General features: G+C 33.9%; 1 protein-coding gene across 1 annotated transcript in view; it reads left to right on the top strand.

Moving 5' to 3' along the window:
* Positions 1 to 14,228: 14,228 nt before the first annotated feature.
* The window catches only part of MIPOL1 (mirror-image polydactyly 1), a gene marked incomplete at its 3' end in the record, with an annotated part of 91,430 nt that continues 83,496 nt past the window's right edge, over positions 14,229 to 22,162 (top strand). The window contains exons 1-3 of the mRNA XM_008568357.1: positions 14,229 to 14,263; positions 14,477 to 14,612; positions 15,917 to 16,022. Coding sequence (XP_008566579.1) covers positions 14,229 to 14,263; positions 14,477 to 14,612; positions 15,917 to 16,022 — 277 coding nt within the window. The remainder of the gene's footprint in view (positions 14,264 to 14,476; positions 14,613 to 15,916; positions 16,023 to 22,162) is intronic.

Below are 22,162 nucleotides of genomic sequence, written 5' to 3' on the forward strand. Positions count from 1 at the left end.
GAGCTACTGCTTAAACACTTTGAGGTCCTTAGTCAAACAGTTTTAATGATGCCTCCAATATTATGAAAGTGTGACATTTGATGAATGTCTCATATAGTTTTGATATCTGGCACATGTCAACAAAAAAAATTGAGCATTGGTTTGTCATGCAACACCTAGATAATTTATAATTTTACTGTTTATATCCATCCTGACATTTTTTATCTGCCAAAGGCAGGTTTCATTTGGAATCTTAATCTGAGATTTATTTGGTGGATCTGGAAATCATAGCTAGGGTTCCCACAGGAAATGGTCCATCTACTAACAGATTAAATGGCAGTCCTGCAGTTGTTAGGGGAGCTCTGCATTTAACACACATGCATACTCATTCAGTCAGCACTGTGGAGAAAAATTAAAGTAGTAACCCAGGTTTAGGAACAATGTAGCTAAAAAGTCCCATATTTGCTGAATGACAAAGGGTTATATAGCAGCATTTCATTTTATTATTCGTGCTTGAATTTCTTGTTTGCTTTGTTGAGTCTGCTGACGAATACTAATAAATGCCTGCAACAATCCAGAGGAGAGATGCCTGGCAACAAAGCTATGCGGTGGACCTCCCTGATCTTCTCTAGTTCACAACCTGACCTTTTGAAAAATTGGCTGGGCTAAGCTGCAGAATTTGGGTGTAATGGTTATTGTTATCTCCAGCTTTAGGATTTATTAATTTGTGTGATCAAGACTTACCTATACTCCAAAGTTTCAAAAGACCAAACACAATCATCCAACCATTAGAACTAACATTGTGTTTTGGTGATTCCTGCTTAGTATTTGACTGGTGAACCTTCTATTTTGTTTTCTGAATCTAAATATGTTCTTAAATAAAATGAAAGACACATATAAATAAAATCTGTTTTTTCCTCTTTACACTCATTATGGGAAAATTTATTTTCCATAAATGATTTATGAAAATTGTTTAATTCTTAGACAATTGGTATGTGTTCATACTTAAAATATATATATAATTATTAAACCTATTTTACTTGCAGTGCTAGAAATCTAAGACTTACCCAGTTCAGTTCATTTATGTTTTTAATTACGTCATACAAATTATTCTTATCATAAGTAAAATTGAGAAAAGCTGAAAAGATAGGAATATATTGTTAATAGTCAAATAGCTCCTATCACTAAAGAAAAACCAAGAATAAAAATTACTATTATGTTAGTTAATCAAATATTAGTATAGTTTTCTGAACCATTTTATCCTAAGTAATATTTGTAATGTTTTTCATAGGGTGATACAAGTTTTACAAAGCCTTGACTTATAAATTGGTTAGGTAGCCTACTTTAGGAGATTACACTATTATATTGTGTTCATTGCTTTCATATGGTGAAGGAGTTGAAATTGAAAAACTTTAATGTTAGGATAGAATTTCACAAATACTCAAATATTTTCAATAGTTCTTACACAGAAATCTGAACTTTTTCCCAGTAGAATGAATATTGATGTGTTTATGACTATTTCAGACTTGGTGAAAGAAAAAAACTGTTAAAAAAATTTGGTGTAGTATTACCAATTTATGTAGCTTTTTAATAATAAAATAAATAACAAAATTTCAGTAATTTCTGTGAATAGCCAATGGATAATTTGAAACGTGGTACACCAAATCATTGAATTGTCATAATCAAAGATAAAATAACCTCAACACTTCTTTTCAGCATGTGTGTTTATCTAAATATACAACCATGTATAGGAGAATAAAGGATGCAGTTTATTTTGAATGTCTAATTCTAATGTCCAAATGAATAAGTTACATGATATTGACAGGTTTCATGATTTTCTGGTCTTAAAAACTTTACAAAAGCTTATTTCAATATCTTATAGCTATATCTAGCCTCTGTACCTCAATATGTTCTTGACCCCCCAATATATGTACAATATGCCTTATTAAAGCTAGTAAGAATCTAAATCTGTGCTTTCCAGTATGATAGCCACTGACTGCATGTGGCTATTGAGCATTTAAAACGTGGTTAGTCCAAACTGAGATGTGCTGAAAAAGAGTGTGCAAAAAAGAGTGTAAAATTTCCTAAAATAATTTTTATATTACATATTGAAATGATCTTGTGATATTATTTTTTATTGTTTAATGTACCTACTATAAAACTTTAAATTATATAAGTAGCTTGCACAATATATCTTTTGAATAGTGCTTATCTATGTGATTGAGCATATTCCTGGAAGCACCCCCATTCTGCCACCAGCCTTTTGTCATCTGTCTCCCTAATTCTTTGTCATCTTCCCTGAGAGTAGATATACTTTTAAAACTTACCTTTACATCCTGTAGAGCACCTGTCACTGTGTTGGTGCTTAATAAGTGTTAAAATACTCATTTTTTTTTTTCCCTTTTTGTCTTTTTTACTGACTGGTAACGGGATCGCAACCCTCGGTGTTGCGCCCGCACCGCGCTCACCCACATGGGATCCGAACCCTCGGCGGGAGCACCGCCACGCTCCCAAGTGGCGCACTCTCCAGTGAACCACCGGGCCAGCCCAAAATACTCATTTTTAATACTCTTTGGCTCTCCATATGTCCTTTGAGTGATTGTCTAAATCCGTGTTTCCTTTAATTCTTTTGTTTCATTTCAGTGAATAAAAGATCGAATATATCTACTACTTTGTTGCTCTGTGTTTTGGGAAGATGAATGTAACAAAGTCTAAGAAGGGAGACAAGGGCTAGCTGGTTAGTTCATTTGTGAGAGAGTAGTGCTGGTAACACCAAGGTTAGGGGTTCAGATCCTCCTACTGGCCAGCTGCCCCAAAATAAATAAAAAGTGGGACAAACATAGATGAGAAGGCCATAAACTGGTGAGACACATTTATCTAATCTTATTTCTGTAATGTGTCCAACTACGACACATTGGTAATTAACTTGATGATGAGATTGATAAATAGATAAAACAAAGTGATTCTCTTACAATTTCATTTTTGCTCTATGCAGAGACAAGGTAAAAGTATGTTAGCAGGTTTGTTTAAAACCTAGATAAAAGGCATTAAGTATGCAGACCAATGAAAGTGAAAATTATAGTTTTCTATAACTGTTGAAGTGAAAAATCAAATTTAAAAAAGCCCTGAGTTAGTATACAGTATCCAAGTAACAATTTTGCATTCTTTAAGCCAAAGGTCCAGAAATTAACTGATTTCCCATGATTCCTGAATTAGATTCTCTGAAGGATGAGATCCTGTGATGTACTTGCCATGATCTTGATTATAATTAACATCTTTTGCCAATATAGTGAGTGCTCAAATTATGTTACAAAAATATGTTATTTAAATTATTTTCCTGCTGTGGGATTGAGTTTACAGAAATATACTATTAATTTTCTTTCTGTAGTATAGAGTCTTCTTTCAGGATCTTTAATGTCAAGATTTCTAAATTTTAAAATACTATTACTTCTGTAATTTATTCGCTTTATAATCTGACACAAACTTTACAAAACCATTATGTATTAATTACAGTTTTAACCTAAAGTATTTCTTTGGGCTTGTGTTTCTCGCTGAATTAAATAGCATTCTGTTTATTTTCTATTTCTTTGTCTTCCGATATTTTAATAAGAAAGTGATATGTGCATTAATGTTTCTAAAAGATTTTTTCATATAGTTGCTATTGTTTCCTAGAAAAAAACAGTAAAGGCATAAATAACAAGTTGGTTGATTAGGATAGCTATATTGATTTTAGCTGCACAAGTATGTGCTGGCCATAGATCATCAAATACATTTGTTCAGGAAATTGAGAAAATTTTAATATGAAAGTTAGAGTAATAACTCAGACAATAGATACCTTTCTTGCTTTTATTCTTAATATATGAGAAAAGGGATATTTGTTATCTCAGGGAACGGTAGGAGAAATCAAAATAAAGAAACTAGCTTTTAGTAAAACAGATTTTAAAGATAATACCTAATATTTATTGAGTGTGTATTCTGTACTGACACTTTTTCCAAGAGATTTGTATAATTTAAATAATTTAATCCTCATAACAACCTTTTGAGGTAGATACTATTATTTTGTACTTTTTACTGATAAGGAAATTGATGAGAGGTTAAATAATTTGCTAGAGGTCATACAGTTATATTGTGGAGCTGGAATTGAAACCTTGCAGTCTGTCTTCAGAACCTTGCACTTACTGTGGTTCTGAGTGGAAGGTCTAAATACATTAGTGTTGTAGTACTTAGAACATTTGGATGGTTTGAACTTTTCTCTTGTACACACCCATCTTTGGTGGGACCACTATGATATGACAGAAGTTTCTAATATGTTTTTATTATGTTTGGAGAAAAAAAGCACATATAATATGCATTTGTGTGGAAAACTAACTCTCTACTCCACAAAAAAGGAAAGAAATAGTTGGGAATATTTAGTAAAGGAAATAAATAGTATTTGTACACATATGTAGGTAGATAGACAGACAGATTAACCTACATTTAAATTACTTAATAAGAAATTAGTAGGGCCGACCCGGTGGCACATTGGAGAGTGCGCCGCTTGGGAGCGCGGCGGCGCTCCCGCTGAGAGTTCGGGTCCCATATGGAGACCGGTTCCCGCTCACTGGCTGAGCGCGGTGCAGGCGCAGCACCGAAGGTTGCGATCCCGTTGCCGGTTCCTGGTGTGGGCGCGACACCGAGGGTTGCAATCCCATTACCGGTCAGTAAAAAAGACAAAAAGGAAAAAAAAAGAAATTGGTAGAAGTCATTAGGAGCCCACTAGTTGATATTATTCTTCTGACTATTTTGAAATTAATGTTCATTTTTAAAAAGTTCTCAGCCATTTAGAAAAGGTATCTTTTGTTTAAAAATGTGGAACTACTATTATGATTCCATTATCACATCAAATTTACGTTCTAATAATAAAAAAAATCATTTTAATGTTTTTATGTAATGTGGTGATAGACAATATAGGAAAGAAGCAATAAACATGAGGTTTTTCTTCTTTTTATATTTATAAAATCAGATGCTAAGGTGTAAGTATTAACCTTCCTCCCCACCACCACCAAAAAAGGCAGAATTTAAAGTAGTGGACTAAATATGTTAGCAAATGTCAGAGAGCACATTAACAAATTACCTTCATTATGGTTCATTTTAGATATAAATACACCTAAGTAGCACCTTTAAGAGGCCAGAGATCCAATTATTTGAATTTTATTTGCCCGTAGTACTTCTATCCCCCTTTCTCTTTTCTGTCCCTGAGCTCTCAGGTAGCTGGAACATTGCTATTCTGTGTAACCCCAGTAGGATCCCTAGAGACAATTCTAGCTCAACCACTCTGAAGAAACAGCTCTGTAAACAGTATTGACCCCCCAGGGGACCATCAAATCCGTTTACACAGATACCAGTTGTCACAAACTATTTACAAAGGCAGGGAGAACAGCATTTCCCAGCTTCCAAGAATCCCTATTTGATTCTAGCCACCTCCTTACTTGTGTATTATAGTCAAATAATGGTTTTTTGGCCATGAGTCATGATTTCTTGTGCAACATCAATTCAGCTGAGTATATTGTACATTAACTAATTTATAGTTGTCTGGAGAATTGAATTCAAAGTTCCCAAAGCTTGGTATCATAATGCTGTTAATTACCTAAGACTAGGAATTGAGGGTTTAACAATATTAGCATTGGGACAGCTGGCAATACTGACACTTCCAGGAGTTAAGAATGAATTCATTAGATCACGAAAATGGCCCATTGGAAACAGCATGAAAATCACTAGAAAGATACTAAATCTTCAAAGCATATAATGCAGCTGGCCTACGCGTATGTATTAGTATTTAGATTCCAAAAGATCTCCACTAAATCCATCCAATTTGCCCAGATGAATAAACTGTCTCTAGCAACAGCAGTAGGTGGCATGTTAGAGGAATACCTGGTAGTAGTCATCCATAATATCATTTTCAAGTGGTCACAAGATAAGTTTACATGGCATTGATAGCATAGATAGTAATAGCAAAACATGGGAAATATATTTAGTTGCAATTGGTCAAATTCAGATGTTTAAATAAAAGTGTGCCCACAGAAGAGCAAATAAAGGGATTGATAGTACGCATAACAAATTTTCTGTTGTTTAACCCTGAGAAAAAAAAAAGTTGGACTTAATGAACTATGAAAAAGGGATTGATAACTTATTCTCTAAGTCCATATGGAGAAATGAATGTAAATAGTTTTAATTCAGTTAGTCATAATGAGAAAACAGTAACAATGGCATTGATTAAACACTGAACTAGATTACTAGAGTTTCCATTTCAAATCATATGAGAGAGATAGAAAGAAGGATCAATAGAATGGTTTTAGGTTTAAGATTTATCAGCCTGGAAATAATAGTTTGAATGAAATGCGATTATCTGTCTTTTTGTTTTAACATTTTTTCCTCCAAGGCTTCCGATTTCTTTTTTTTTTAATATATAATAAGTATATTCTAAGATGTTGTTGCGGGGGAGAGAGGAGGGATTAGTTTGAATGAAATGCGATTATCTGTCTTTTTGTTTTAACATTTTTTCCTCCAAGGCTTCCAATTTCTTTTTTTTTTTATATATAATAAGTATATTCTAAGATGTTGTTGCGGGGGAGAGAGGAGGGATGGTGGGGCTGACTCAAGGCAGGCTCAGTCTCTGGCCCAGTTGTGGCAAGCAGTGGGCAGGGCTGAGGCTTTTGGCTCCCTGCCTCAGGATCCTGGGGGCTTCTGGCTCCAGCTCCTCCTCATAGCCAGCCTAATTGTGGTCTATGGTGGGCAGGGCTGAACTTTTTGTTTTAGCATTTATCTTATCTTCTTAATTGACTAATGTGCAAAACAGCCGTAACTTCACTTTTTATGGTATTTTATTGGCTTATATGTTTATATTTCTGTATGCAATTCTTTTTAAATTGGGCAGTATAAGTAAGCTCAGATAAAGTAGCTTCATCCCATTATAACTTCAGAAGGAGCTTTCTCCTGGGCTGAAGAGTTTAGGGAAAATAATTGAAGACTGAATTTAGAATTACTAAGCAGTATCACCCTCACTTGGTTAGGGAAGGTACTACTTCAGAAATTGTATTTAAGTTGGGCTTTGAGTAAAGTAGAGAAAATTTGGCAAAATGCAGGAAGATAGAGCAGCATCTTAAAATTTATCTTGAAAAGTCAAAGTGCATCAGGCCTGCAACTTACTCTCAAATGTTTCAGAAAAAGTTGTATATATGTAGACAGACAGACAGACAGACTGACAGACAGGTAGGTAGGTAGATATAGAAAGAATGAATAAAAAAGCATGTGTGATAAAATGTTTATATTTGGGGAATCGGGGTGAAGGGAATATAGGAATTCTGTGCTGATTTTGCAGCTCTTTTCTATGACAAATTATTTGAAAATTTTAAGAATGAATAAAAAAGCATGTGTGATAAAATGTTTATATTTGGGGAATCGGGGTGAAGGGAGTATAGGAATTCTGTGCTGATTTTGCAGCTCTTTTCTATGACAAATTATTTGAAAATTTAAAAAAAGTAATGACTTGTCTACCATCAGTTTTTAATCAGCTTTCTCATCTATCTGTCGTCTTTAGCATGCTTCTGCTTTTGCATTTTTCACTCATTTTTCCTCTCCATTTTCTGCCATTTTTTTCTGGGTGACTCCAGTACCTTCAGAGGTGACACTTTCAGTACCCTGATTCCTTGATTTACTCCTCTCCAAGTACCTTCACCATCAATCTGTTTCATCAACCCATTTTAAGATGAATGACATCTTGGACTTTGTCTTCTTTACCTGTTACTCATTCTGCAAAATTTTCACTCCCTGGCTGTAACATCTCATCATTTCAGTACAAGAAATTTCTCTTTGTTTTTTCTAAATCTGTTCTTTCTCCTCTGTATACATTCCTGTTCTTCCTGTTCTCTTCTTTTACAGTCTGTCAATTTTTTCTTTACTTCACCTACCTCTAAACCTTTGGCGGCTCATTACTTTGCATATTCTTATTTGTCCTTTTTTGGAGCAAATGCCTTTGGGAAGTTTTCCTAGACTCTTCCCGTTGTGCAGTAGTATGTCTATCATATTATATGTATTTGGTCTTTATATCCCTAGCATAGTCCTTATTACATTGTATTCAAATCATTAGACCAGTTTGCTTTCCCAGTACCTATATCAAAGGGCATATCACACTATAGGTTTTCCATGAATGATCAGTATGTTAATGAATACATATAAATCAGCCTTGTTTACTCTAAAATAAAATTAAATTCTCAGTAGAAGAGTATGGATAGTTTGATTTGCAGAGCAGGCTCTAAATGCGTGACAGTTCGAATTAGGAATCTAAAAGCTTTTAACTACTGAACAAAATTAGAAATATCCAGAAATAGAGTCAAATCACATAGTACAGTTTCTTTAAAAATATTAAACATTTAAAATTAAATTTTAGAATTAAAATCCAGAAGTATGTCAGAAATTGATGAGTTTATTTTAATAATACTTCAAGGGATTATAATTACTAAGATCCAGGAGGGATCAAGAAAGAGTCCTTTTATTGGGAAGCTCCCACATCTGTTCTAAGAGTCTGGAAAAGATACCACAGTCAAGAGTGAAATGGAAGTGATTTACCAGAAGTTCAAGGGATCACAAAATTTAACATTAGGTTAAAGCTGAAGAAAGAGAGCTATAAAATTAGTAAACAAATAGCAAGTATAGCTATCAGGGATGAGATAAAGTAAACACCAGGAGGTTAGGAATAAAAAGCTGAAAGGAGAAACATACGGAATGAGACCTAGAAATACAGAGATAACAGAGGACAAGTTGTAGATAATGCTAAGTTTGGTCTCAAACAGATCACAGAATCAAGACTTAAGAGTTCGAAGCAGTTGGTGTAGTGTTGTAATGGGGAACTGGGGACTCTTGTATCTGGCAGTGCTCCTTGGTTCATCCTTTTTCCTTTAGAAGAATCTTTGTATTTCATAAATTAGAGAATAGTGTAAGCCCTAATCATCTTTTGTTTTTTAAAATATGTTCCTGGGGGCAATTTTGTTATTTTGATATTGCTTTCACTAACTATAATTCATTTTCATTTGAATTATTTATAAATTTATATGTCAGTGTTATAAATTATATGTTAATGATATAGAGGGTTTCCTTAGTGTCCGTTTATAAAATGCCTCATTCAGACTTTGAGGGTTTCGTTCTACTAATACCAGCCTACTCTAGAAAAGTATCATGGTGAACAATCTAAAGCAAACCAAGTAAGAGTTTTGAGATGTCGAGAAACAACAAGTAATTTTCAGATATAAAATTAATGTTTCTAAAATTGTTAAAGTTTAAATTAAAACAAAATGTTGAAATTTCATATTTATCTGACAGTATGTAATTATGATAGCACATTCTCTCTTCTGATTCATTCTCTTAAAGTGAAATAGACAGTAATTTATGAAAAACTAGTGATTTCTGATGTAGCTTTCAACTACCAGTGAGAATAATGTCCAGGATTTGGAATTTATAGCTGGCTATACCTAATTTCAGCGTATATACAAGCGAAGAATTTCTCCTTAAAGAATGAATACCTTGTGAGAGGCACCTTATCTGTTAAGTGCCCCTATCTTCTTTTTATTCTAAAACTACTCTCTTCTGCCTCAGAAGGATTTTGTTTGGCGGAATGAAGAAGGCCTCACCATAAAACAGGCGAGCTTCATCTCTTTTTAAAATTCAAGAATTATTTCTGCTGAAAATAATATAGTTATGATCAGTATTTGTGCTGGTTGATCTGATTTACTAGTGAGTTTGTTTCATGTATGTGTGTATGCCATTTTCTCTCCCAAACTTTACTATACTATTTAATATACACTATTCCTATGATATAGCTATTATTTACTAGTTATAGCTTAAAATAATTTTTCTGAGATAGCCAGGCATTACAAAGTAGATTCTCCAATGTATAATACATATCTTATAAAATGGAGGTTAGAAGTAATTCTTATTATTATTGTATCCATTTTAATATGATGATGATGATGATGATTACAAAAGTAATAGCTACTATTTTTTGATGTGTCAGTGTAGAGCTAGAGCTAGGGTCTGGAGCAATGGAGGTTAGAAGTAATTCTTATTATTATTGTATCCATTTTAATATGATGATGATGATGATTACAAAAGTAATAGCTACTATTTTTTGATGTGTCAGTGTAGAGCTAGAGCTAGGGTCTGGAGCGCACAGACCCCTCGAGCCCATTCACAAACCCTTCACATGCAGGTCTATGAGCTAGGTAACTGGCAAAAAAGTCCTCACAGCCTTGGTTGAAGTAGGAATAGTCTTTATTCAGCACACACAGCACTATGAGCTAGGCAGTACAAAGAGAAACTCAGAAACTCAACTGCTACTGGCAAAGTCCAAAGAAAAACTGAAACTGAGCAGCTGCCAGTGGAGTAAACATGCTCTCTTGTTAGGCACAAGCTCTCTGCCACCAGCCTGCTTCACAAACTGCAGAACACACAATAGCTACAAAACTAGAAAGATACATTGGCACACATGTGCACTAACTCCACCCTCACACAACCTGATTACAAGAAATGTCAAGGGAGCCTGACCAAATTATCCTGTTTTCCCCAAAATCCACCCCTTCAGGGTCCCTCACCTTACAATCTATGCATTGAAAATCTTCCACAATGTTCTCTTAGCAAGGATAAATGACTTGTTTATTTATACAACCTATTGTCTGTTCAGTATGCCATAAGGCTTGTCCCATAGTGCTGTCCTTTAGTTGCATATGTCCAGTTAGTAGTCATCATCGGTGTGATTTTCCATGGGAATCTTGTAGTCATACTGTTGTGAAGTTCAGTGCCTGTTTGGCAGATGATCATGCCAATGTATGTATGTACCCAGTCGACTCTGTTGCAGTGCCTGGAATACTATGGGTAAAAAGACAGAAAGGTTATTGGTACCAATAGGGGAAGCTCTTGCTCCTCTGGCAAGATACATGCCAGCTTGCCATCCTGAGAAAGATGGCCACAGGAATAGGCACCTCACCAGTCTTGCAGCCAGAATGCTGCCTTCTCCAACGTAGCCACCCAGCCACATCAGCTGCTGGAGCTGTCTCCAGCCATCTTACCTTAGCAACGCCTTCATCACTGTCAATTCAACATGAGTCCTCCGGTCCTTGCCTGCCTCCAAAAGATGAGTACCTTGGCCTGCTGAACAGTTCATCCGCCTCCTTGGGAGCAACAAAAAGGCTAAATCCACTGAACATACCTTGCTACCTGTTTCCAGACATTTAGTAAAATGCAGTTCAGGGCGCAATTGCTGCCACAAGGCAAAAAGAACTGCATTTGGCTGCTGGTCAACTTTCTTTTTATCAACCCCTGCTGCAAGCAAATCAAGCCATGTCTGCTTACGGCTAGTCTTGCTTGGTCCCTTTGGGATAAAATCCTGAGTATTTCTTCGGGTTTGCTCTTAGCCACCTTTCGGACCCCTTGTTCTTGTCTTCTATCCTCTTCTTCACCCAAGCTGGCTATCACGGTTGTTACCTCATGTATAGGATGACCAATGCATGGGGCCAGTATGGCCATCAGCGACCCAAAGGACGTTGACAGGGCATTCTGCAGCACTATGTCTCTCATACTGCCTGTAAAATTTTTATCATCCCGGGCCATGAGTGTTCACATTAAACATGGACTGCCGCATCCCCAGCTCTCAAATTATTTGAACTCAGCATATGTTTGCCATTTACTAACAATCTTGGGCAGTTCTCCAGCATTTGCCCACATGATTTGAGCAGCTGCACTCACCCATTCCATTAAGGAGTGATTACCTGGCCCTGGTGCATACCTGTGGCTATTTTGCAGCCACTGCTTCAGGGACGGGTGCATGGTGATGGAGCCCAATTTTTCCATCTCCTCACCAGAGTATATCACACTATCCACCTCTAGGTTCCATAACTGCAACAGCCAAGCAGCCAGGGGCTCACCCTGTTTCTGCTGAAACTGTCTCCCCAAGTCAACTAACTCAACCTGGGTATATGGGACATAGGTGGTAAATTGGGTCACCTGTGGACTGCCCACTGGTTGCCCACCTGGTCCCGTAGGCTCCTTGTGTTTCACTTTCTAATGCATTACAGGTCATGCCTGGGGATGCATGGTCACTCCTAACTCACCATTGGGTTTGTCGTCCTGCCTGGTGTGAGAAGCAGGAGTGGCCAGTTGCTGCACATCATCCTCCAGGACATCTATCCATGCTTCCAACAACTCTGCTTTCCTCTTTGAATCTTCCAGTAGCTGCACGTCATCCACCAACAACTCTGCTTTCCACTTCAAATCTTGATCAGTTAGCAGCAGAGTGAGCAAAAGCCAGGCTCTGGTCAGCAGAAAAGTGGCCACTGGGCACCACACGCTCAAGGACAGCCACATTTCCTCCCCCTCCCAAGCAGCTTTCTGCTTCAGTGCCTGGTCTATGCTGCCTTGCATTACAGTGAGCAGCAGCCAGATCCCGGTCAATAGGAAAGTGGCCATGGGGCAAAACATGTTCAAAAGTAGCCACATTTCCTCCTTTTCCAATGACTTCTTGGCTACTGCACCTGCTCAGAATCCTGCACTGACTACGTCAATTGTGACCTATCCTGCCGACTACGCCAATTGTAGAGCTGGAGCTAGGGTCTGGAGCTCACAGACCCCTCAAGCCCATTCACAAACCCTTCACATGCAGGTCTATGAGCTAGGTAACTGGCAAAAAGGTCCTTGGAGCCTTGGTTGAAGTAGGAATAGTCTTTATTCAGCACATACAGCTCTATGAGCTAGGCAGTACAAAGGGAAATTCAGAAACTCAACTGCTACTGGCAAAGTCCAAAGAAAAACTGAAACTGAGCAGCTGCCAGCAGAGTAAACATGCTCTCTTGTTAGGCGCGAGCTCTCTGCCACCAGCCTGCTTCGCAAACTGCAGAACACACAATAGCTACAAAACTAAAAAAATACATTGGCACACATGTGCACTAACTCCACCCTCACACAACCTGTTTACAAGAAATGTCGAGGGAGCCTGACTAAATTATCCTATTTTCCCCACAGTCAGACATAAGCCAAGTAGTTTGCATGTGTTAACTCAGTCCACATGACAACTTAAGTAAGTTCTATTATATTCCCATTTTACAGACAAGAAACTGAGGCATGGATTGGTTAAGTAACCTTCCCAAAAGTTATGCACTTGGTAAAACTAGAATTCTAACCCAGGCAGTCTGATACAAGAAAATGGGATATCATTCATCACAGCCCAAAACCGTTTTGGTTTTGGTCAGCACTTTTTTTCATTTAAATGAATTTGAATGCTTTTAGAAGGGCCTTTGTACTCTACCATTTGTCTACCTTATTATTTTACATTCTGCAGTTTTTACCCATTCATCTTGCCTACTTAACTCATGAAGGGATCTGAATTTGTGGTACCTATGACTTTTATCTATGAGATTAAGATACTTTGATAATTAGTCATGTATTATGAAAATATTATTAGATTAAAAAAATTTCAGTGACTAATACAATTATATTTTTAGTCTAGACAAAATCCTATTTCATAAAATACTGTTTTAAAAGTTTTGCATAGGAACTATTTCTGTTTACTTGCAAATTATTCAGCAGATATATTAAGGAATATTAACATAAAATGAAATAGTTATATTGATATAGTCCTATCCCTTAACAGTTAGTTAGATTCTTACTGAAGTGCAAATTGGAGTATACTTTGGTGGATAGAGGCAAGGATGAATGAAGTGGGGATAAACATTTTTAAACCACATGAGGCAAGTTAATAGTAGAGATTGGGCTAAAGCCAGATTATGAGATATCTAGTATAATTTCAGCAAGAGATATATATCGTACGTAGAGCTGCACTGTCTCACTGCTTAATTTCTTCTTAGTGACTCCAAGATTTACCTATGTGTACAAATTTAACATAATGTCTTCAAAAAACAGTCCATCTTTTTTCATTTCCTTTCCTTTATACTGCTTGCTTACAAGCTGACACAGTTCTTAAATAGCATACAAAATGTCAAAAACATTTTAACTTACCCTTAAATATTATAGGAATAGGTTTTTGTTTGTAATGTTTTGAATTTAATAATGAAATGTGATATTCTTTCAACCAAATTGAAATTATCTGATTATTGTTCCCATTTTCAGAAAAGTGAGAAATGTATCTAGAATCCTCCATATTCACAGCCTCCAAGATCTGAAGTTTTTGATTAAGTATACTGAAACAGGAGTCTCTTAGATATTACTAAATGCCTTCCACAAATTTAAGTCTCTCAGTTGGTAGGTTGGTATCTCTCTGTGAAATTGATATATTTATTCTTTTTTTATCTGTAGTATTTTCTTAACAGTGCATAAAAAGAGAAATTTAAAATTAGGTACTTTTACGTGTTTATTGTTAAAATTAAATTTGTCTCCCCATATTTGAAGTGTAAAATTTATAGATCTGTATAGTAGAAACTATATGTGTACATTGTTTAATTGTTTTCTTTATTTACAGCATTATGGAACATAGTAGTAATGATTTGCATTATGAATGTATGATTCCTTGTCAAGTTACTTCTGACTTAAATAAAGAGAAGACAATAGCATTTCTTCTAAAAGAATTGGATATTCTGAGAACAAGCAATAAAAAGGTAAAATATAGAAAGTCTGATAACAGTACAGTATGATTTTGCAGTTGACCTTCTAAGTTTGCTTTATTGCCTATCGTAGTTTAGTTTTATTGTGTACTTTAATTATTTAACAGTAGCTTTATGTTGCTGCCATACTTTGCCATCAGAATATGGTTAAATTAAGGAACTAGCTATGAAAAGTTAGTTTCCTGCCTTGCTGGTCTGCATTATCACTGCCTTTTTCATAAAACTCTGGTTCTTTGCATTAAGTAACTAAAAAAAAAAAGGTGCATTCAAATTTCACTGTAGTAAAACTGCTTCAGCACTATGGAGAATGAGAAATATTATGCACTGGTTTCATGTTACTTTCTCCTTTTTTAAAATTAGCATCTGTGCCCTCCCTGTATTCTACCTCAGTAATATATGTATTAAACCTTTAAGTAGCAAGGCTTGGCAATATTGTCATTTACCTTGTGTTTTCTTACAGTGTTGCATTTTGTCAAATCCAATTTGTCATGTCATGTTTTATCTTTTCTGACCCTTATTCTAGTTACATTCCTGTGAACATTAAATAATGTTATTAAATAATGTTCATTTTCTGTGCCCACTTTTTTTTTTTAACCTCTTTGTACTTTTCTGATTTTAATATTTTAGTTGTTTGACCTAATCAAACTGAAGGATGATATTAGGAATGTTGATCATGTCTGAAGGAAATGACAAAAGCCTAGGAAAGAATTAAAAAAACATTTGGAGGGATTCCATATGACAGCATGAGATATGTTCTCTACTTTCATTTAGCAGTTATTTATTACATGCCAATTATGAATCAGATGCCAGTGCAAGTTAAAATGAATATGATGGGACAGCATTCCCAAAAGGAGATTTGTATCAGATATTAAGATTATTATCTTAATTTTGTTTTAAAATATTTGAATTACTAAGAGAAGCTGTAAAGCTGTGCTGTCCATTATTTTATTAGGAAAAGTCCCTTTCAGATCTTTTGCTATAAGACAGAAGAATGGATGAAATTGCTTTTGTAGTAGTTATTTTTAATAATAATAATGTTGTTCCTCTTAATTTCATTCACCTATACACACATAAATTAAGAACACATTAGAACATTTTTATAATGTTTATATCATTACAGGTAATTATTACTTTATGCAATATGTTACAGCATTTAAATTTTTTTGTAGTTATGTATTTAGACAATTAAATGTAATTTTATGTAAGGGCTTAGGATAAAACAAAATTTAACTTTGGAATTAATTATATTTGTGTAAGATTGTCAGATAAGAATTACATTTTTTTCCAAATATGTTTAGCTACAAGAAAAACTGAGTAAAGAAGATTATGAACAGAGAAAACTAAAGCTTAAGCTGGAACTCCAAGAGAAGGCCACAGAAGCTAAAATTGCTGAAAAGACAGCAGGTATAGTAGATGAATATTAACATATGGTCTTAAGAATCACACACAAAGTTATTATATTGATGTGTCTTGGTGAATACTAGCATACCGGCTTATTTGCCAAAGGAGGGAAAACTCCATTTTTTTTTTTGGCTGCTTAGAAAATAGGTGGCTTTAACATCCTGGTACTGGTATTAGTGAGAGCTTTACCTGTATTCATACTGATTTGGGCATTAAATGCATTGTTAACACCATGTCAATCCAATCACAAAAAGGTTGTTTGTTTTGTTGGAAGGGCCTGAACAAACAAGGGGAAATAATGATTACCAGTGCTTCTACCTTTCAACCAGCAGTTCAAATACCGCTTATTGTTTTAGCTCGTTGAGAGGAAATACTTCTCCTTTGTATGAAGATGGTCATATATTCATTGCCAATGGAAACCTACATTTGGTTCATAAATCTGTTTTGTGCAGTTAATAAGTTTTCCATCTGATGATAGAGATAATGTTTTCCCTGAGATTAAAGTGAAAGGTTGCCAAAGTTTAAGATTATAAATGACTGTCTTAAATATATTGAAGTCTATCTTTACTCACAGGTCTTTGCAAGGAGAAAATTTTTAAACGTATCTGTGAAATGTTATAGATATGATCAAATGATTCTCAGTGGTCTATGGTCTACATCTGTGCGTGCCACTGTGACTTCCTCCTTCACATTGTTTTATTGTGTTAAGGAAAGAGAAATTTCATGGAATAATACACATTAGCATATGGAGGCATTTTGGAACACTTATCTTAACATTTTTATCTCAATTGGAATGATTTAAGAAACAATTGTATTTTATGTTTAGTCTGAAGAACAGTATAGGACTAATTAAATGTAATAAATTCTTTGTTTCTTATAACACAAAAGAAAAACTAATCCATATATGCATGGTTGTTTTCTATCAGTGCTTATTTTTATATGCAAAATAAAAAGTGTATTTGATAAAAATGTTATATGTGCACACATATAAATATTGTAATGTACTTAATTACAAATAAACTATAATTAAATTAAACTGTTCCACATTAAAAGAATTACTTGTAAAAACATCTGAAATAGCAAATAGGATACAAAAATGTATGTCTGTAGATTTTAAAATGTTAATTAAAAATATGAGGTACTTGAAGGAAATAGTAGGTATTTCCTTAGAGTATATATAAAGATTTTTATGTAAAGATATTTATATAATACTAGTTAGGATAGCAAGAGAATTAAAAACAATCTAACAGTAAGGGAATTGTTAAATTATGGTACAGCCCTCTGGAGTATTGATTCTAGGACTTCTGTGAATACCAAAATTCTTAGATGCTCAAGTTCCTTATATAAAATGATGTGGTATTTACATATAACCTATGTACATCCTCCTGTATACTTTAAATTATCTCTACATTACTTATAATACCTAATACAATGTGAATGCCATGTAAATAGTTATACTGTATTTTTTATTTGTATTATTTTTATTTTTGTACTGTTACTTTTTATTGTTGGGTTTTCTTTTTTCCACCCGAATATTTTTCATCGGTGGTTGGTGGAATCCGCCAATGTGGAACATACAGATACAGAGTGCAGGTTGTACATTTATGCTTTAAGACATTGTGCAGTAATTAAAAACTATTTCTGAAGAATATTTGATGATATGAGAAAATCTTCATAACTCAGTGTTAAGTTAAAGAAGTAGGGGAAAACTTGATTCACATTTAAATCACAGCTTTGACACTTAGTATTGACTATAGCCTTTGAGCAAGTTACTTAGCCCCTCCAGGCTTACTTTCTCCCATGTAAAATGTGAATATGAACTAATTTACCAGATTATTTTGAGGGTTAGAGATAATATATAGACGAACCTAGTATATAACTAGTACTCAGTAAGTTTTAGCTAATATTAATATTATTTCTTTTACCTTTATGAAATTTTTTTTTAAGCTTTTTTGTTTTTTAATTTTTTAATTGTATATTTTTATGGGGTGCAGTTTGTTGTTTCAGTAAATGCATATATTGTATAATAATCCAATCAGAACAGTTAGCATATCTATCACCTAAACATTTATCATGTTGTTGTGGCTATAACATTTAAGATCTTTTCTGACTATCCTGAAATATACAATACAATATCATTAGCTGCAGTCATCCTAGAGCACCAGAACTTATTCTTCCTATCTAACTGTGGTGTAGCTTTGTAACTTTGTACCCTTTACCAACCTTTCCCCTTCCCCCTCCCTTCTTTACCTCTGGTAGCCTCTATACTACTATTTCTTTTCTTTTCTTTCTCTTTTTCTTTTTTCTTAATTGACCTTTATGAAATTCTTAAACCTTTGATACTGTCATTAGTGCCAGAAGTTGTGGCTTAGCTTTTAATTAAAAACTAATGGCTTACTTTTAACAGGTTTTTAAAGGGAAATAAACTGAAAAATGGGTGAAAAAATTTGGAAACAAAGGATTGGATTACAAGGAAGATTGCTGTTGATATATATATATATTTAATAGCCTTAATACATTTTACTAAAATGTGAATCCATAATAAAAGAAATGGGATAAAAAGGATTTGGGCTTTAATGCAGTGTGTACCTATAGTAAACCTTCATGTACACTGTTATTTAGCTGTTTCCTTTGTTTCCCTGTTGGTTTTTACATAATGTAAATACTTTCTTTCTAATGTGATCTTATGAGAGTTTGAAACTCAATTGTGTGAAACTAATGAGAAATTCATGGTAAAAACCTAATAGGGTTGACCCTTTTACCTTTTCCTCTTTTCTTACATCACCATCATCATTGTCATTATCATTACCATCGATACTGTTTATTAGACACTTAAATGTTTCATAGGAACTATGCTAACTTCTTTACAAATCAAACAAGAAATATTTATTGAGGACTCATATGGGCTAGGCACTATGTACTGAATATACATCAGCCAATAAAACAGATTTGGGATTTCAAGCATTTCTTTTTGCCTGCAATCACTTCTTTATCATAATACACTGTACATATATATGTAGTGGTTAAATACTCACTCTTTGGATTCAGACCTTTTTTCTTATCTTTCTTCCACTTATGTGTCCCGCATGTATAATGACAGCTTCACAAAGCATTGGTTAAAACCTGCTATATGTTGCTGTGACATTTAAGTGAGATCATATTTATAAAGGAGGCTTGACTTATAGGAGGCACTTGATACCATTGGTAATTTTGATAAGTTGATGTTGTCACCATCTTGTTTTCTCAAGACTTCTTTATCTCGTAGGGGATATAGTCAAAGTGTTCCTAATGGTTGTGTACTAATATAAATAATTATCCCATAACTATCCCAGTTATTTGTATATGGTTTTATTTCACAAATAATTGTATTTCTTTTTAAAAATTGTTTATAAAGCATTTTTATTTATTTTTTTATCCCCATAGTTTTTAGTTTTTCCTTGATTTTCAGATTTAACCTAATTTAGAGAGTTTGAATCTCTCCAAAAAAGAAAATAAAAGAAAACGTGTATGATAAGTAGATCTTACTTAGTTCTAGGAAAAGCTGAAATGACCACCTCACTCCCTATGTGCTAACATCGGGAAAAATTTATCTCGTTGTAGCTGTTCAGGACTTTTTACTGTGTTTTGACTCATTAAGTAATTCATATGGATAATATTATTTGAGAATCGTTAATATGTATGACCTTCAAATATTAGGGGATATTTTAGAGAAACACAGCAAAAACATTGAATCTTTGTCCTTTAGGTAAATATGTATCTCTTCTCACCTAAAAAAAAAAGTAATTAAACCACAAACATTTCAAAATTTGTTTTGGGTAAATTGAGTTTAAAAATGAGAGATAGTATTGAATGGCTTGATTTCTATGCATTAATCTGTGCTTATGTCAGTACTTTGTTTATAACTTTTAAAAATTGCTTTTTCAATTAAACCTTTCAGTTTTCCTAAACAGTCTCAGTGGGCATTGTCTAGTGTTTATTGTTTCTTTAATTTTTATTATTCTATTGCACTTACAATATACAGATGATTAAATTTTACGTAAAACAGTATTTATTTAAATAGCTTCTCAAAGTTATTTTGTGATATTTAAAATATTTGTATTTCTTTAAAAGCCTTATTTTTCTATTTCTTAAAAGCTCACTTTAGAGCTTCTGCTTTATATGTTAGTTATTTTTCTTTCTTGCATGTCATCCATTAAAGATTAGCTGTGGAAGGTTGGAGCATGGAGAGATTATGAATGACAGAACAACTCCTGTAGAATAATAATCAGTTTTAGGTATTTAATGCTGTTTGACTTTTGCAGACACATTTCTTATTAACCTTTGGTACAAAGAGAAATCCAGGTTCCTGATATCTCATGGAGAAGATGAATTTGAGATCCTCTTCCAATTAAACTGAAATAAAGCCAATATTAGGTTTTAGCTGGAAGAACTCCTTAGTTCCTAAGTCTTATGTTTATAAGTCTGTCTGTCTGTCTGTCTGTCTATCTATCTATCTATCTATCTATCTATCTACCTATCTATCTATCTATCTATCTATCATCTGTCTATCTATCTATCTATCTTACTGCATTTTAACATTTAATTCAATGGTTACATAATTTGCTTAGCTTATGTGTACTGATGATGCAAGCATATCTGCTTTTTCTCTTGAAACATAGATTCCTTTCTCTGCACCCAAATTTAGATTGATATTTTGTAAATTAAAAAAAAAAATATTGTCAATCCCTTCTTATTACAGAGAGTGCTAACTTCTTTTAGTAGGGAAGAGAGGGGTTTAATTGTGATTGTCCAAAGGATCTGAACGTAGAATTACTGCAAGTTTTTCTGTTCAGATTAAAATATAAATGTCAAAAATAAAGATATGTAATCTCCTATTACAGCAAATATATCAAGACATCCTAATTAATAATATGGAAAAGTAAAAATTGTTATATAATATAAAATGTTTACATTATTATTTTGCAAAAAGATTACTATATGCCATATCTCAGATAATGTCGACAATCAAATGATTAAGAACAAGAGTGAGTGAGTTCTGTATACCAGAAGAATAGAAAGTGGCAAAATATTTACTTTAAAGAAATAATACAGATTGGAGTCCTATTTTTCTGTTCATATAATGGGCATCAATAAATGTGATAGCCTTTAATCTAATTCTTGAATGCCTTAACAGCACTAACTGGAGCATTAAATATGTCTATATTTATTTTTTAATTTGGAAGGAAAAAAGGTCTGAAGATATGACTAGTAATTTTAGATAAAAACATAAAGGCCCATCTCTGTGACATACAGCAAGTAGAAATATGGATAGATACAATGTTGGTTACCTTACTGTCTTTGGCTACAGAATTCTATGTATATGAATTAGGATGAATTTTGACAAGTGCCAGGTCAAAAAATAGTTGAGGGTAGAGTATGGCCAATTTTGTATCCTCTCTACCTAGAAAGGTTTAGACTTTTTTTCCTGGAAAAACAAAGTAAAAATAAAGAGAGAATCCATTATGCATAGCAATAACCAACAACTGGAAATATTTTAGTAGGTATGGTGTACTGTGGAATTTAGAAGGATATCAAGGATTTGAGAACACATGTGATTAACAGAAAACTTTTCAGAAAGCGATCTTAAGACTTTTTTACATGTTTGGTTAATGATTCTAAAGATGGAAAAGAGGAAATGATTTTGGGAAAAGTTTTAGTAGCAGTTATATTTCACAGAATGTTCCTATTGATATCTATTAAAATTTAATGCAATTTGTGTAGTAAGTAAAATATCTGTTAAAATTATATTTCAAAAGTGCATAAAATTATTGATAGTCATTTTAATATTTTAGGGATAAACTTATCTCTTTCACATTAAAAAAGAGTAGGTCCAATATCAAATATATTAAATCTTTGAATGTAAATATAGAGCTTATTTTTAGAAAGTGTTTTTATGTAGTCTTTGAATTTTTTGTAGTAAATACATGTATATAATAATTGAGGCTTTCATAAAAGAAGTTCTTGTTTTGGGGCCTGGCCAGTTAGCTCATCTGGATAGAGTATGGTATTATAACACCAATGTCAAAAGTTTGGAACGCCATACTGGCCAGCTGCCAAAAAAATAAAAAATAATAAAGTTTTATAGTTTTGCTACTTAAACTTAC

This window comes from Galeopterus variegatus, unplaced genomic scaffold (genome assembly GCF_000696425.1).
Source record: "Galeopterus variegatus unplaced genomic scaffold, G_variegatus-3.0.2 Scaffold403, whole genome shotgun sequence".
Lineage (NCBI taxonomy): Eukaryota > Metazoa > Chordata > Mammalia > Dermoptera > Cynocephalidae > Galeopterus > Galeopterus variegatus.